Consider the following 18,604-nt stretch of genomic DNA (forward strand, 5'->3'; position numbering starts at 1 on the left):
CGGACAGAGCCCACATGGCCTGCTGTCCCCAGGGCCCAGTGTGGGCTGCCCGCTGGACCATGGAGATGACAGTCAGCGTGTGTCACCTGCCAGTCACAGTCCCCTGGATGGATCCAGCTCAGGCCTTCCTGCTGTCTGAGGCCTCCTTTTCTTTGTAGAGGCTGGAGGCTGTGGACAGAGTTTGATTTATGATTTGTTTGGTTTGAAACACTGAGGTTGCTTTTGGGGTTATGCAGAAGGAGCTGACATGGGTGAATGCCAAAACCCTTTCATCCGTTGGCAGAATGCACAGGGGAGGTCAGTTTTGACAGTTCCTTTTTTTTTTGAGATGGAGTCTTGCTCTGTGGCCCAGGCTGGAGTGCAGTGGCTCAGTCTCAGCTCACTGCAACATCTGCCCCCCGGGTTCAAGCGATTCTCCTGCCTCAGCTTTCCGAGTAGCTGGGATCACAGGCACATGCCATCATGCCTGGCTAATTTTTGTATTTTTATTAGAGATGGGGTTTCACCATATTGGCCAGGCTGGTCTCAAACTCCTGACCTCAGGTGATGTGCCCGCCTCAGCCTCCCAGAGTGATGGAATTACAGGCATGAGCCACTGTGTCCAGCCAACGATTCCATTTTTATTGATGGTGGTATATTACTAACTGTTGGTGGTACCTTTTAAGTCAGCACCTTTTTACCTACTTTCCCTCTCCTGCTACCATTTTCCTGTCACCAGATATTTAGCATTCTCCAACTCCAAGCGGGACTGTTCTGAGATCCTGAGCTGACCTTATTCTATATATGATTAGAATAATCTAACATAATTCAGATAAGTTATTCACCCACCATCATTTGACAAAGAAAACAAATCAGAAGATGGTTTTCTTCCAATTTCTGCCTTAGGAAAGACATTTTCTTTTTATTGCATTTGAAATGATTTGCCAGTAAGGGTGTTCAGATTGGTCTGCTTGGATGGATCAGTTGTCTGGCAGGTTTTACTGGGAAGAAGATGGGATACAAAAAGTGGATAGTTGAAGTCACTTAGGTTGCCGTGGGGAAGTGGGGAAACTGAGGACGAGGGTATGGGCTGAGTTGGGGGGCCATCTCAAGGAGTGAGGAAGGGAATAGCACAGGGCAGGCAGCCAAGGCTGCATCCTGAGGTGCCAGCATAACCGGGAGAGGACGTGCAGCTGGAAGGGCAGCCAGGCCTGCCGCAAGTTCCCGGGAAGTCTCAGAAGCAAAGAGTCACTGACAGCAGGAAGCTGGAGGGGTGTGAGCCTGTCCCATTTCTCCCCACTGAGGCAGCCTTGCCTCAGGGCTAGGTGTGCCCCTGGTGCATGCCACTCCTCAAGCTCTGGCCGAGGGTCTCTGTGTCTGCCTGGTTCCTAGATGGGCCGTGCTATGTAGTGTGTGCTGTTAGCGGATCACATATGAGATGCAGAATGCAGAGGCATGCCCACAGCTCTGTGCTTCCCCATGGAAACCAGAGAAGCCCTCCAGAGTCCACTTCCCTTAGGGGTCTGTAAGTTCCCTTCTGCAGGAGTTGTAGGCCAACTGCAAGCTTAGAGAGAATACAGTCCTCCACAAAGCTGATAAAAGACGTAAGGCATTTCAAAGTTTTGACTCAGTTTGATCATCAGGATGAAAGCCCTCAGTTGGATCAAGGTCAAGTGTGTCCTGCAGACATGAATATCCACCCCAGGGCATGGGAGGCCAAAGGTCACAGAGCAGTGTGGACCTGAACTGAGGCTTAGGGGCTCATCACCTCCCCCAGAATCAGTCTCACGTGTTGCTTGCATAACCCCAGATGGATGCAGCAGTGAGCCAGGAAGAGCACAAGGCCTTAGGATTTACAGAGTTTCTCCCTGAGGAGTCACTCAGTAATCATGGGATGTCCATCCCTATAGCTCAGATCAGCAGTAAGGCTGAGAAAAACCTCAGATCCCATCAGAAGATAGGTGTAAATTTGAAGCTTTTTGTAGTCTGAACGTTTGTGTCCCCCGCAAAGTCCATTTGCTGAAATTCTAACCTAAGGTGATGATATTGGAGGTGGGGCCTTCCCGTGGTAATGAGGTCACCACGGTGGAGCCCTCCTGATTGGGACTGTGACTAATTAGGGCCCCTGAGAGTCTCACGCCTCACTGCACAATGAGCACCATGGATGGTGAGTGAACGATGAATCCATGGATCCCTACAAATGCAGGTGCTGACCCTGACATCTACGCCATGGTGCCCTGACACTGGTATCCACCCTGTGAGGTGAGGGTGGCTTGTGCCCTCTCTGCAGTCCTTCACCCTTCAACTCTTACTCTCCTGAGTGCCTAGGGCTGAGAGGCAGCAACCATGGAAGCCACATTTATTTCTCCCCTGCTCAGTGGTGGGGTCCTGGCAGGCACATTTTAAATATTCCCTTGCTCATCCCTTGGGTCTATGGGTACTGTTTCATCTCCATCTTCCTGGGAGGAGAGTGAGGCTTGGAGAAGTAGATAGGACCCCTTGGCTGGGGAGCAACTGGAAGCGGGAGTTGAGCCCAGATCTGTCAAAATTGAGGGAGCATGCTACATCTGTGGCTCTCCCAGCTCCTGAGTGAGGCAGCCCCTGCCCACAAGGCTGCTATGCATGGTTGGAAAACAGAAACCCTGCTCATCAAGAAAGCAGGGGACGGTCTAAGATGGTGTAAAATAAAGAACTTCACCCGGTGGTGGGGATGGAGTGGGGCAGGTAGAGGTCAGAGTGGACTGTGTGCAGACCTCCCCTTGGGTGATGTTTCAGGGAGGACTTGAGAATGGATCAGCAAAGAGAACCAGGAAGAGAATTCCAGGTGGGTAGAAAGGGTGGTGTCACTGGAGAGAAATGCAGGTGAGTAACATGAGGCTGTCACACGATGGTCCCTCGGATTTACACTCAGCCGCCAGGGTCAGGAGAGCAAACCAAGTGGTGCAGTGGCTTCCGTTTTCCCTGGTGTGTGTCTGGGGCCAGCAGCACACACATGTCCTCAGCTTTAGAGCCTTCGAATGAGGGGGCCTTTGGGGGATTTAGCCATTATTTCAGCAAATATTGTTGGCATGCTCTACGCAAGAAGGTGCTCAGACAGGGCGAGGTCAGCTGGCAGGCTCCGTGGTGAGGCGTCCGTCTGGGGACTCACAAGTTGATTCTGTACTTTAGGCAACAAGGAAGACATGTGGCTGCACGTCGATGCGGCCTACGCAGGCAGTGCATTCATCTGCCCTGAGTTCCGGCACCTTCTGAATGGAGTGGAGGTAGGTGCACCCTTTGCTCTCCCTAAGGCTGTTTTCACAGTGCTCTGTTATTGACCTCTCCCTTCTTGAGGAGCTGACATCCAATCTCTCGCTATTGCGGTTTGTTTTAGCCAATTATGTTTGAACCAATTCCCACTTCCTCAGAACAGGGGCTGAGAGCCTTCCCCAGTCATACAGCCTGTCCTCCTGAAATACTCCTGACACTTACAGTTCCATTTCAATCTACACAAATCCCAAACAGAAAGAATAGATGTTAGCTTATAAAACTGTGGGAAAGTAGGAACAAAATAAAATCTTAATGGACTTAAAAGAGTGATTTAAAATACCAACCCGCAATTCCATACAATCTGGTTCAATATGACAGTCATGTTCTGCCCATATATCTGAACATGATATTCACTTTAACCAATATTGAACAAGAAGCTACCAATGCATTTAAATGCCCCTAGGCAGTCTTCTGGAAATTGTAAAGCGTGGTCTTTAATGCTAAGTGAAATGCCTGCTTCTTTTGAGAAGTAGCAGTCAAAATTATTGACCAACACTCCGCTTCTCCAAAAAGCAACAGAATGTAAATTGGTACAGACTTAACACAAAGAAATGACCTTATTGATATACTGTGGTGTGTTATTTCAGACTCAAGTGGGATTTCACTGTTGTTGGTGGTTCATAGGGTAGGAAGTCTCTCCTCCCCAAGAACTCAGCTTTGAATGCCACAGAGGGTCCTGAGAGGCAGTCTTTGGCAGTTTGTCCAAGAGAAGGAGGTAGCAAAGCAGGGGAGCTGTGGCAGTGGCCAAGAAAGAAATACTTTCTGCCAAGGGGCAGGAGGTGTCGTGAGACCTCACCCATGTGTGATGGAGGATGAAGGGCACAGTCCTCTGCATTAGACTCCTTGGTTTGAATCCTAGATTTATCCTTAGGACTAGCTGTGTACCCTTGGGTGAGTTAGATATCCTCCCTATCCTCCATAAAATAGATTTCATAAGAATACATCCCGTGTGGGATTGTCGCCAGGGGTAGATGAGTTAATCATGTTTTAAGGGCTTAAAAACAGTGCCTGGCAGACAGTAAATACTGAACTTGCATTAGGTGCTTTTGTTATTTTCTACCATGTCTTAGAAAAACTTTCTCCCTTGACACTTTCCTCTGCTTGTATGTCAGGCTTGCTAATCACTATTCTAATTACAACTTTGAATTCTCATAATGCTGTAATACCAGAAAAGTGGGTACCAGAGGTATGGAATACAAATGGCCCCATCTTTGGAAAGAATAATCCTCTTACTACTAATCAATGAAGTAGTATTCTGGTTTATGTCTCCATCACATTCATTCACTCATTCATTCAATAATTACTTGTTGAGTACTTAATACAACCTAGGACTTACATGATGGATCCTTGGGGGTAAATGGAGCTTCCAAAGGCCTATGTACGCACTGGGGAGAGGGCATAGTATATGAGAAGTTCTCATAATGTGATGCCAGTACCCAGCTGATATAGTTCATTGCTGGTAGCTAGTTTGGTGGGTGTTTGGTGCTGGGAAATGAAGAGTAAATCTCTGTATCATATAAATGCGTGGCATGATGGAGATAATCTCCATTATTTGAAATATCTGTCCTGGGACAGTTTCAAGGGAGGAAGGGCTAAGCAGTCCTCTGGGATTTATGTGCCCTCCCCAAGGCTGGCCTGAGCTTGATGCTCCTTTGTAACTCTGCGTATCGGGTTTAGGGTTCGTGATCTTTTCCTACCACTGCTCTTCTTTTCCCCATGAACTGACAACTTGAGGTTTCATCTTTCATGGAAGGGTGCCTTATTGTCAGACCACCACAGCAATGGGCTTTCCAGCCAGATCCTATCAGCAGCAGACAGGATTTCATACTCTACAATGAGTCATTGCCATTTTTCTTGCATTATTGCTCCCGACTCTCTTTCCATGCCCAGCTGAGGGCTGTGCGTCTCAGTGGGGCAGATAAGGAGGCTGCAATATCCTGTTGTGGCCCTGCCCTTGGAGATAAGAGCCTTTCTCTCGAGTCAGCAGGAGGAAAATATCACTGCTGGGTAATGAGAGAAGTTTAAACAGATCAGCCCCATAGGAGGGAACTCATAAAACTCCTAGCAAACAGAGCTCCTCTTTAACCTTTTGTCTCCTTTTATCAACAAATGAAACTTGCTGTAATTTCCTGTCCCTTTCTCAGAATTACTTTTATTGAAACCTAGAAAGAAATGAACCTGGGTCTCCAGAGCGGGTCGACGTGGAAGGTTGTCATCCACCGACCAAATGCCTCCCAGGATGCCCCCGGGTCCCTCAAGCCTCTGCTGCCTCCTCGGTGCACATCCCTGAAACCAAGTAGACAGGAGGTGCCCTAGGGCCTTGGGAAGACTGAAAAATTTCCCAGTAGGAGAGTCAGCCAGACTGGGGCCTCACTGCAGCAGCCACCTTCATTTCGGTATCAATTATGAATCTAGCCGCATGGCCAAATCCCTGGCCATTAAGGTGGACCCTGTTCCTGTTCACCAGTCAGGTGATAAACCAGGATATGCATTTGAAAAGCCAGGACATGCATTTGAAAAAGAAAGCACCATTTATGACAGCTCAGGGAAAACGCAGAGTGTTGTCCTCTGCCACTCTTCGTGGTTGAAATCTCTTATTTTCTGCTTGAAAATAAGGTAGCCTCTAACACTGATGCACCCAGCCAGAGCCGGTTGTTCACAGTTGTTACCCAGGATCTTCCAGCTATGGGAGTCTGCAGCTGTTAGGAATACAATGAACTTGAATATTGTCTTCAAAAATAAAGGAGCTGGTGGGGGTGCAGTGGCTCACACCTGTAATCCCAGTACTTTGGGAGGCTGAGGCAAGAGGATGGCTTAAGCCCAGGAGTTCAAGATCAGCCTGGGCAACGTAATGAGACACGCTGTCTCTACAAACAAAATTTTAAAAATTAGCTGTGTGTGGTGGCACATGCCATAGTCTCAGCTACTTAGGAAGCTAAGGCAGGAGGATCACTTGAGCTTGGGAGGTTGAGGCTGCAGTGAGCTGTGTTCGTGCCACTGCACTCCAGCCTGGGCAACAAAGTAAGACCCTGTCACTAAAAAAAAAAAAAAAAAAAGAGAGAGAGAGAGAGAGAAACATTTAGGTAAATGGGGAGAATTGTTGATATGTTACAGCAATGCTGGCAAAAGAACCCATCAATTAAATAAAAACTGGGTTTATCCCTACCTACTGTAGATTAGTAATAAAATTTCCTCTTTCCCACTGTTTATCATGACACGTGTAGTCTGAGAACTTTGCTAGCTCAGCAAGTGGAAGGAACTTCAAGCATAAAGTATTTCACAGGCCAAATCAGCACAATTCCTGTACGTTGTACTTGTGAAGGACAATTCTGATTTTTCCAAATATTCCGGTAATTTAAAATATAATATGGATACACTTTATGTCACATTAGATTATGTAAATTTGAAAATGCTTTTCATTTCGGAATATAAACTTTTAATTTTAAAATTCTTGTTCCATTTTATGAGGGTATTATCTAGATATAGCAAAACGTACAAATCAACTCTAAATACATATACCTACCCCCATGTACTTACCACCCAGATCAAGAGTAGAACAATTCCAGCATTCCAGAAGACTCCCCTACCCACTGCAAGTTACTACTCCTCTGGGCAACCCTACCTGGCCTCTACCACTGTGGATTAGTTGTGCCATAAATTTTTATTATCATGTATGGGGTCTTCTTTATAATTAAACATTTATAAGGAAAATATTTTCTTTTTCTTACTCCTGTTCTTTGGCAGTTTGCAGATTCATTCAACTTTAATCCTCACAAATGGCTGTTGGTGAATTTTGACTGCTCTGCCATGTGGTAAGTTTCCCTGCTCACAGATGTCAGTTGCCTGTCCAAGGTGACAGTGCATTTAAAAGAAGCTGGCAGGGAAGATGACAGAGCCAAAGGGGTACAATAGTCACTTAGCTCACTGCTTGCTGCCATTTCTGAACCCTTGATGGAATTATTGCTAATTCTTATCCTTGCTGGAAACTTTTATCTAGGGAATATCATTGCAACATACTGGCATAAGAAATGAGAAGCCTAAAAAGGACAATTTGTAGTTTGATTTATCCAGCATTAACAGAAAACAAATGCAAGTACACACTTCTAATTCAGTAGCTTCTGTGTTTTCATTCTTAGATTCATAACCAGTCTTAGTCTAATGCTAAGTTTAAGCAATCTGAGTCCAAATGCTTAAAAGCATTTGCTAAGGCCGGTCGCGGTGGCTCACACCTGTAATCCCAGCCCTTTGGGAGGCCAAGGTGGGTGGATCACCTGAGGTCAGGAGTTCGAGACCAGCCTGGCCAACATGGTGAAACCCCGTGTCTACTAAAAATACAAAAAATTAGCTGGGTGTGGTAGTGCACGCCTGTAATCCCAGCTACTCAGGAGGCTGAGGCAGGAGAATCGCTTGAACCTGGGAGGCAGAAGTTGCAGTGAGCCGAGATCATGCCACTGCAATCCAGCCTTGGTGACAAGACTCTGTCTTAAAAAAAAAAAAAATTCGAGAAGGAAAAATAATAGTAACCATGTTTCCTAAGAATTTCCCTGGAAATTCTTTTCTTTCTTTTTTTTTTTTTTGAGATAGTGTCTCACTCTGCTGCCCAGGTTGGAGTGCAGTGGCGTGATCTTGGCTCACTGCAAGCTCTGCGTCCCGGGTTCATGCCATTCTTGTGCCTCAGCCTCCTGAGTAGCTGGGACAACAGGCGCCTGCCACCACGCCTGGCTAATTTTTTGTATTTTTAGTACAGACGAGGTTTCACCGTGTTAGCCAGGATGGTCTCGATCTCCTGACCTCATGATCTGCCCTCCTCAGCCTCCCAAAATGCTGGGATTACAGGCGTAAGCCACCGCGCCTGGCCAGAAATTCTTAATAACAGCACGATAATACCTTGGTGATATTTAGAATAAGAAAAAGAACTAAAGTATTAAAGTGGGTGATATTACACCACCTACACAATGTTTAAAGAAATAATGATGATGGGCAGTGGTACAGGGATGCTAGAAACTAGTTTCTCTAAAGTTTTAAAGTAAGAAGTTGATTGATTGATCATAGGGCCAAGAGGATTTGCATGAATTTTGTACGGTATGCAAAATTGAAAAATTTCCAAATTTTCAGAAGGCTTTGCAAAATTGTTCAGTATGTAATTAAGTGAATAACTTTTCACTTTCCTCCTAAGCATGAGGAAAGCAGCTTTTATACAAAACAACTAATGTCAGCTCTCAAGGTTACCAAAATACCCATTTGACCTTTTCCTGTTTTTTAGGCTAACAACATTTCTAGTCCTTTACTTGTATACAAATCAAATTATTTTTTGTCAGTCTTTTTCCCCAAACTTCTGCTATATAATTTTAAAACCAGATGGTATGTGGGCATTTCAGACTTAATTTTTTCTGAAATAAGTATTTATGAAAGACATGGCTGTTATAAATGTGAGTATTCTTTTGTATTCTTGTGGTTGTGTTTTTCCGTTTCACCCAAGGTGGAACACAGTGAGGACAGTTTGCACCATGTGCCAGAGGTCCCTTTATTCGAGGGGTAATTTTGATTGAAATGTAAATCCACTCTGCTGAGGTTTTTGGTCAGTGGGGAAAATTCTCTAAGGGAGCTGGAGTTCAGAGGGACCAGGCAGAGTGTCCACAGGCTCTGGCGGGAACAAGTGGCTCTCCCCACATGCTTTTGTTTTGCCAGGGGCAGGTGTCCTCAGATGCCTTCCACAAAGGAAGCCCTAGAACCACCCTTGAGCAGGGCGAGGGCTGATGGGCTGTCTGGAGGAGGGGTTCTCGTGCGCCCTGAGGCTGTCCTCATTGCCTGGATAGAACAGTGATATCAGCAAGTCTGTTAGTGACTGCGGATAGGTACATCCAGGCTCCCTTCTAAGTCCCTAACCTCTCGTAGCTCTGTGGACCCCCACGACAGCCCTGTGATGAGGGACAGACATTGCCACGCTCTCTTTACAGATGAGGAAACTGAAGTGGTCAGGGACCAGAAATATTTCGGGTCCCTAATCTTGGAGGCAAATATTGACGCACAAGAAGGAGTGTAATGAATGCGGCGTCCTGCCCTCAGGTCCAGACAACTAGTGCGTATGTTAAGGCTGAAGAAAACCTGCTTAGTCAGTGCGGTGGTGAGAAGGAGTTGAGCCTTTCGGGACGTGGAGTTCCTGCCGCAGAGCTGATTCCCCGAGACTGCTGCAGACGCTGCAGAGCTGATGCCAGCAAGTTGGCGGCTGTGTGCTCATCTGTCCCGGACAACTCTTCCCCGGCACTCGGGGTTCAGTTCAGCCACCAGCCTGTGAGGGGAAATTTGACAAAGTGGAGGTGATGTACGGAAGAGACACAGGACACACAGGGATGAGGCCAGGCCATTTGGAAAAGGGAGAGAGGACAGAGTTTAATTCCTTGTAGAAGGAATTAAACGTAAGCCCTAAGACACAAGAGAGGGCTGCGGTGTCTGGAAGTCTGCCACAAGAGAAGGGCGATGGGGTTAGTTCCCATCCTCTGGAGTGGGCGACAGTGGTGGGGCAGGGTGGTTGCAATACTTGAGAAACCTCTTACCTTCCTAATGGCTTGAAAGGCTACGAAATATGTTTTTAAATTACAATAGAGAATGTGCTCTTTCTCTCCTGAGCCGGTGCGTTCTCGACAGAACAAGGGTCAAAGAATTTGGTGAGATGTTGTGTACCTGGAAAAATCAGATCTCTCCAAAACCCAAGGATTTGTCCCATGACACTATAAAAATGGCATGAATGTTGATAGATGAAATCTGATTTTTGAAGGATTTGTGTTTTAACACAGAAATTGCTGATCTTTACTGTTTGGGGGCACTGTGCCTGCATTAGTTGGCTAGGGCTGGCTTAACAAAGTGCCATGGACAAGTGGCTTAAACAAGAGATGATTTCTCTCAGTCCTAGAGGCCAGAGGTCTGAGATAAAGCCATCAGCAGGCTGGTTTCTTCTGAGGCCTTTCTCCTGGGCTTGCAGATGGCTGTCTTCTCCCTGTCCTCACATGGTCTTCCTTCTGTTTACCTGTGTCCAAATTTCCTCTTCTTATAAGGACACCAGTCACATTGGATTTGGGCCTGTTAACCAAAAAGTATCTGAGACAGGTCTCAATCAATTCAGATGTTTTATTTTGCTAAGGTTAGGGACATTCCTGGAAGAATAAACATGGAATCACAGAAACAGGGTGTGGTTTGTGCCTTTCTCCAAAGATGATTTTGAGGCCAGCAGTATTTAAAGGGGAAGGCAAGCTGGAGGGGAAAGAGGGAGAGTGTGGTCACATTACTGAATCCACGTGTTGTGAGAGAAAAGGAGCAGGTAGGGGAATAGTCAATGATATATTTGTCTTTACGCTCAGTAAATCAGCTCTTTATGTAAGATAAGGTGAGCATAGAGTAGTTACCTGTAGAGATATTTAACCTTTTATCTGTAGCTTTCTGCTTAGGGACAAAAGGAAAGGTATCTTCTTGCATGAAAACATCCAGCTTATTTTTTTTTCCTTTGGCATAGTAAATTGAGGCACCAAGTTTTTATTTTCCGTTTGCATTTCTTCCCCTCCCCTTTTAAAAAAAGCCTTCAGAAAATGCATTTTAGAAGAAAACGCGTCTCTAGTCTTGGGGTTTTGTCTGGCCTCTTGTGACTAAGACAACTATTTCTAGACAGATATGTCCCACATTGTTAGGAAAGCTCATTTTTAGCAGATTGTAAAGTCTCATGACCCATGAAGAAACAAATAGGTGGAGGAAGAGAGAGAGAAACAAACAAACAAACAAACATAAAGGGAGAACAATCCTGGAAAACTGACATAAACCATATTACTCTGAAGTCTCTACGTCAGTAGGCAGGTATGAAAATGATTTACGTATATAAATAGGTTCCTGTTATTTTCTTCCAAAGTTGACGTTGTCTAGCTTCAGTTTACAGGGCTTTAAGAAAAGCATAGCTTAATATTTAGTGATTTCAAATCACGATTAAAAAGGAAAAGAAAGAAAGAAAAAAAAAACGGACAACATTATTTTGGAGAATTGTAGCCAGGAAAAATTTTAGAATTCAGCCCAAATTGTAGAAAATAATAAAAACGGACAAACATTAGGCAAGGCTAGAATCTAATTACAGATGTACTATAGTTTATTTTGAAACATAATTTTTCTCTTTCCAGTTCCCTAATTTTATTAAATACAAGATTATAATAGGGCCAATTTATTTGTAAAATAAGTTTTAGTCCTATTATGATTGGCTTGATTATTTGGATAAAGTGCAGCAAGAATAATCATTTGCCATATAGGTTTGCTCTCTCGCTTTTATTTTGTTGTTGTTGTTGTTTTTTAATTGGTTTTGTTGGAACCTTTTCATAAAGAATCTAAAATTTAGAGCTTTTGTTGTTGTTGTTGTTGAGACAGAGTCTTGCTCTGTTGTCCAGGCTGGAGTGCAATGGCATGATCTCGGCTCAGTGGCATGATCTTGGCTCACTGCAACCTCCACCTCCCGGGTTCAAGCAAGTCTCCTGCCTCAGCCTCTTGAGTAGCTGGGACTACAGGAGTGTGCCACCATGCCTGGCTAATTTTTTGTATTTTTAGTAGAGAGGGAGTTTCACCATGTTAGCCAGGATGATCTCGATCTCCTGACCTCATGATCCACCCACCTCGGCCTCCCAAAGTGCTGAAATTACAGGTATGAGCCACCGTGCCCAGCTGATTTAGACCTCTTTAAAAGCCTCAGTCTCAGCCAAGGATTTTTCTGCACCTATAGATACCTGTATGAATTGGTTGAATTTTTCTATTTTCAAGGTCCCAAGAAAACTTGAGGTTCCTAGCCCTGTTAGAAAGTGACATTTTTCACTTACCGCAGGTCAGGACCCTGTAAAGACAAGGTATGGGGCCAGTTTTTCTAAGAGGCTTTTACTAGCTCTGTAGGTCACCCTTATTTTCTCAAGGCAATCTGAAAATGTCATTCCAATCAAAGCATTGGTAAAATAACCAATGACAGAACAGGATCACACACAGGTCATTGTAAAATCAGTCATTCATTTAGCCAAAGCGATAACTCAAAGATTTCACAACCTTTATTCTTTGAGAGAAGAGACTTACTTTTCTAAACAATAAACTCTAATAAAGACAGTATGAGGCCAATTAAATCTGTCTCTCAAATTTTATAAACAAATCTATTAAATTTTAATCATTTTGACCAAAATATATAATTTCCATAAATCATTTTATAACCTTTTGTAATGTTTTAATTAAAGAATGGGTTAATGTCCCAAGAAAACCTTGTTAATCTGGCATAGGGACACAGATGCTGGTCTTGCATCAGTGTACCTTTGATATTAGTGTTTAATTTATAGAGAAACTAAACTAATTTTATCTCTCAATATCAGCTCTTCCAATCTTATGTGTCCACCTCTTCTGTGATAGTCCCTGGGCCTAGACGGGTTGAACAGTTTTAATTTCTGGCCCTGTGTCTCATGAACACAGTTTATTTTGATTGTCATCTTCTCCTGGGTTGGAAGATGAGGCTTTTAACTGCTGTCAGTGTTTAAGATTTAGCTGGACTTGGTATCTTTTTTAGACCCAGAAATCAAAGTCCTGTAGTAGTACAATGACTTTAGAAGCAATACAAAAAGTTATATGGATATAATAACCTTAATTTTTTAAATCTCAGCTTTCATAGGACTTTAATTAGTTAGACACAGGAAGAGTGCATCCTGTGTTATAAGTGAGTTTTCTATTTCATAGAAGAATTTAGAGAATAATACAGGAAGAAAGCATTTGCTTTAGGCTGGGTGTGGTGGCTCATGCCTGTAATCCCAGCACTTTGGGAGGCCCAGGTGGGAGGATTGCTTGAGGTCAGGACTTCAAGACCAGCCTGGCCAACATGGTGAGACCGTATCTCTACTACAAATACAAAAATTAGCCAGGCATGGTGGCGTGTATCTGTAATCCCAGCTATCCTGGAGGCCGAGGCACAAGAATTGCTGGAACCTGGGAGGCAGAGGCTACAGTGAGCTGAGATGGTGCCACTGCACTCCAGCCTGGGTGACAGAGCAAGACTCCATCTCAAAAACAAACAAACAAACAAACAAACAAAGAAAACCATTCAGTTTAGACCTTTAAGATAAGATATATTTTTTAATCAGGCCACAACATCAGTCAGAACCAGAGGGGAAAAAATTAAAGGAGCTGATAAAAAGTTGAAAGAGTTACTATCTCAGGCCCTCTTGAAGGGGAGAGAAAGCTGAAAACAGTGAGATGAAATTAAAGTTGAAATTTTGGTTTATGAAAATTAAAATGTCTTGTAATTTTATTAAGAATAAATCAGCACCTTAAGAAAATTTAGTTGTTCTAACAAATTTTTTAGTTTATTAGTGTATTTTTAATATCAAAGCCCAATTTCTAGAAAGACTATCATAAATAACTTTCTTTTAATTTTGGCCAACTTGATCACATAAACATTTTTTCATAAATTCTCTTTTTATAAACCTTATTATGACTTACACAAACCATTTACTGAATACTTGGAGTTTCTGTTTTATCCCAAACATCATCTTTTGTAAATAACCAGTGATTTTATTTTAGGACAAAAAAATATATCATACAACATTTTTGTCATGTAAAATTATTTTCCTTTTAATCTTTCTTACCAAAAATACCACTTAATATTTATAACATTTTTTGCATCTCTTTTATTTGCTGTTTCCTTTTACCTTGTTTTAGAAATGACCTTTAAGTAATCTTTGAATTAGACAAAAATTATTTCTTTTTAATAAGAACACATTGTCTTTTAGAAAAACATTTTCCTATATTTTTTTTAAATTGGAAATGACCCAGACATTTAAGCAATATCTATTATTTTGTTTAATGTTACTTTAGATTCCAAATTATATGTCAATTTTTTTTAACAAGCATTTATTCTATTATATTTATCTAATTAATTTTTTAATAGATTACTTATAAAAACTGATGGTCATCATTTAAAGTTATTTCCCTGCTAACCAATTTTATAGCCTGCAAATTTCAGGTGTTTACCTACGTAAAAAACTTAAGGTTAAATAAATGTATTTGTTTTTTCTTTTTGCCAAATAATTCAGGATTAACTGTTTGCTATTAAACCAACAATATTAAATGCCTTACTTACCAAAAGTTACATAAAGATAATTCTCTTTTGGGCTGCATTTATGGCTTTATAAGCATCATTCCAAATATTGACACCTTATAATATATAGCAAACATAAATGTAAAACTACTTGACCAATAAATCTAAATAACAATATGTGTTGACAGTTCTTAAGACTTTCTAATTTTATTTGGCCAATAATTTTAAAGCCAGCTTACTTATTAAAAATTAACTCAAGTCATGTGAACTTGAAAAGCATTTTGATTATTTACTAAATTTATGAGTCCTCCTTTATTTTTAAGCCAGTTTGGTACCTTGTGGCCACAACATATAACAAAACACATATATGTATACATAAACACACCTAAGCACACATAAACAGTCATGCAAATAAAGATCCTATAGCTTTTACTTCAGAACTCTAGCCATGATATATCAATACAGACTCATCAGTTTACAAAAAAAAAGATTAGATAGAAACAGTGGTTTTTATTTCAGCACCAGTAGAAAGGTCCTCTAAACTAGAAAAATACATTTTCTGAAGCAAAAAACACATCCTCGTGTGTTTTATAAACTTTACCAAAAACACATCCTACGATATACTACTAATTCTCACTGAAAAATCAAGGATTACTTAATTTAATATAATATGACTTTAAGTATTCAAATTACTGGGGAGAGTTTTGAGACTAACTTTACCAAATTAATCTTATCAAAGATTACTAAAACTATATGAACTGAAAAGCCTCTGAGCTAGTTTCTATTAGTCTGATAAAAACTTACTTTTCTTTAGGCCAATTAATTAGAACTCTTTTATATAATTGGTAGCAAAATATTATTTCCACATGACACATATGAACATATAGACATAACAGACCCAGGCAGAGGCAGATCTTATATATTTAAAATATTTCATTTGCTTGTTTTCAAGAATATTCTTTCTCCTACTTAAACTATTCAAGTTGTCTGGAGGGAAAGAGGGAGGGTATGGTAATCCACGTGTTGCAAGAGAAAAGGAGCAGGTAGGGGAATAGTCAATTATGTATTCACCTCCCACTCAGTAAAATGGCACTTTACAACAGATAAGATGAACTTAGAGTAGTTACTGGTGGAGATATTTAACCTTTTAGCTGTAGCTCTCTACTTAGGAACAAAAGGAAAGGCAACTCCTTGCATGACTTAGCTTTGAGCTTAATTTTTCCTTTTGGCAGAGTGAATTGGGGTGCCAGGTTTTTATTTGCCTTTCAAAGTCCCCACCATATGACCTCATTTTATTAAATCACCTCTTAAAGGCCTTATCTTCAAATACAGTCAGTCACATTCTGAGGTCCTGGGAGTTGGAACTTCAACATATGAATGCGGAGGAAGGGGGACATAATTTGGTCCATAACAGAGCTCACAAGAAATCACTAGTTAAAGCCATAAGCCTCATATCTAAGGATTTAAACCAAGTCAGCTTATTTTAAACTCCATAATCTTAATGATCATCTACTTACTGATTTGTCTATTTGATAGCTATGAAACTTATCTTTTCATTTGATCTCACTATACCCAAACACCCACGTCCCCATTTGTTCCTCATTTTTCTTACTACCAAAAACTTATTTTTTTCATTCCACAGTGGATAGTTTTCACATTGCCTTGCTACCACAGTGGCCTGTGCTGTGTCTGACAGTATGCAAACCAAGAGTGCATGCACGCAAAGCAACATACGTATTACAAATACACATACAAACAAAAAGATGCACATAGAACCCACTGGGATCACTTCTTATGGATAGAGAAGCTGGAGAATGAGAGGTGTTTTTTGGTGTAAATGAGCAAAAATCAGGGTCACTTTTGTTCAAGCTGTTATTGACTTGGTTTTCACTGTAAACACTGGAAGTAGTCTCGAATTTTAGCCCAGGATGTACAGCCTCAGAGCAAAAGACAAGTAGGTGGACCACAGCATCCCTTCCTCTAGACACCATTACATTAAACTGGCAATCATTACAAGCACAGCAAGTACACTTCATAATGAATTCATTATTCTGTTCATAAGCTTTTTAGGGACTATATTATTATTATCCCATCTAAGAGGTAGGATCCACTGATCATGCTTGGTGGAGGTTGGCTTCCCCTGCCTGTTTGCAAATGGTGCCTTGTAACATGGAGACAGCGAGTGGGGAGAATGAGGGCTGAGAATCTCTCCTCAGAGGCTTTTTCGCACTGTCCAGATATCATGAAATAAAAATAAATATTTTGACAGTCTAAGAGAAGATTACAGTAACGTGATCTACCTTAACACAATAGAACACAGATAATAAGGACACTTGTAAGAACCAGAATTCACAAAAGGACAAATATTCCTCTAGATTCCTAAGAGTGTAAACTAAGCAAAAAAATCCTAAGTGGTGAATTTTTAAAGTGTCTTTTAAAATTTCACTAATTCAGTAAACAACATATAAATGGATTTTTTATTGCTTTCACTGGTTTCTTTGTATTCTTTAAAATTAGAAGTGTTTCTCTTTTGTTTAATGAAATTGTACTAATGGTTAGTCCATAATTTAACATAAACACTTTGGTTGTACTCTTTAATACTGAAATAGACAAAATAATTGAAGTTTCTGAAACTGGCAATCATTATAAGCATAGTAAATATATTTTATAATGAAATAATTATTCTGTTCATAAGCTTTTTATTGTTCATTTGATATTTTGAATCTTTTATCTGTAAATGTGAGCCATTCTGTCCAGAGCTTATTGCCTCTTTAATATCAGATCTCCAAAGAAAGACTCAAATTCCTACACACGAAAGGCATATATTATCCACATTTAAAAGATGGCCTGTTTTTTTTTTTCCAAAATGTTAAATTTTGCCATAAATTATTTTATAGTGTTTATACACTTCTGTTACATTGGGAGGTTTTTAAAAATTCTATTTCTTTGAAACAGTTTTAATCATTCTAGTAATCATTGAGACTTGATTCTAGAACTTGTTTTAAAAGTCTCAGCAGATAGTTTTCTACTTATCTATTTGGATTCTTTGCACTTAGATCTGGGAACCCTTTATTATCTTGAGTTTTTTATGGATGTTATTGGGACCAGGAGGTCACATGAGTGCTCATTCAGTGAGCACTATGTAGTGTTGTAGGTTTTTTTAAAAAAGAAAATGTAAGAAGCCGGGCTTTCAACCCAACACAGGGATCCTTTTCCTGATCCCCTAGGAATGTGTCTGGTTACAGAGAGAGGCTTTCCTCACCAAGAGGCTCATGCAGGTGAGGTCACCATGTGAGGTGACTTTGGTGCCACAAAAGCATGTTTCTCTGTGCACGTGTGTGTGTGTGCCCATGTATGTCCTCAAGTACACATACACATCTGTTTCCATAAAATTCCTTCTCTTTATAATATCAATTAAATCTTAACAAGAAATGCAAATTTAGTACCTAAATATTGAAGAGGCGACTACCACAGGCCCATCAGAAACATGGGCCAATGAATAAAGTATAATGGGAAGCTGCAAATACTGAGAATTAAATAAAAAGATGCAACAAAACTTGCCACACACAGCTAAAGCAGCACCTACAAAACAGACGTCAATTAAAAAGAGGAAAGCCAGAAAATCGTAAGCTAAGTATCAAAATTAAGCTAGAAAGCAGCAACAAAATAAGCCTCCAAAAAGTAAAAGGAAGAAAACAATAAGAATTAAGAAATGTAACAAAATACACAAAAAAGACCCAACAGAGAGGATCGACAAAGCCAGATGTTGGTAGTTGGCCTGCCTAATTACATAAACGATCTCTGGAAAGATAGATCAAAAATAAAGAAGACACAGATTGGCTTGTAGTAGAAAATACAATGGCACAGTTACAGATACTTCAGAGATTTCCAAAAATAGTAAGGGAGCATTATGAGTAACATCATGCCAAGAATTGCCCATCAACACATATATACAATAACTACAACAAAACATGATACTAAAACTGACTCAAGAGTAAATAGAAAACCTGAAAAATCTTATTGTTAAAACAACATGTCAATAGTAAAATTTTCTTACAACAGAAATACCCAAATTATTATTCTTCTTCTTTTTTTTTTTTTGAGACAGAGTCTTGCTCTGTTGCCCAGGCTGGAGTGCAGTGGCACGATCTTGGCTCACTGCAAGCTCTGCCTCCCGGGTTCATGCCATTCTCCTGCTTCAGCCTCCCCAGCAGCTGGGACTACAGGTGC

General features: G+C 41.2%; 1 protein-coding gene across 2 annotated transcripts in view; it reads left to right on the forward strand.

Annotated features, from left to right (window-relative positions):
* Positions 1 to 18,604, forward strand: part of DDC (dopa decarboxylase) — a 107,736-nt gene that overhangs the window by 66,078 nt on the left and 23,054 nt on the right. The window contains exons 8-10 of one of the 2 annotated variants that reach the window (XM_055294442.1): positions 3,148 to 3,242; positions 7,033 to 7,100; positions 9,355 to 9,719. In XM_055294442.1, coding sequence (XP_055150417.1) covers positions 3,148 to 3,242; positions 7,033 to 7,100; positions 9,355 to 9,427 — 236 coding nt within the window. In that variant the 3' untranslated portion in view covers positions 9,428 to 9,719. Of the gene's footprint in view, positions 1 to 3,147; positions 3,243 to 7,032; positions 7,101 to 9,354; positions 9,720 to 18,604 lie in introns of those variants that run through there. The other variant, XM_055294443.2, reaches the window with a different exon arrangement.

The sequence above is a fragment of the Symphalangus syndactylus genome, chromosome 9, assembly GCF_028878055.3.
Source record: "Symphalangus syndactylus isolate Jambi chromosome 9, NHGRI_mSymSyn1-v2.1_pri, whole genome shotgun sequence".
In the NCBI taxonomy this organism is placed as follows: Eukaryota; Metazoa; Chordata; class Mammalia; order Primates; family Hylobatidae; genus Symphalangus; species Symphalangus syndactylus.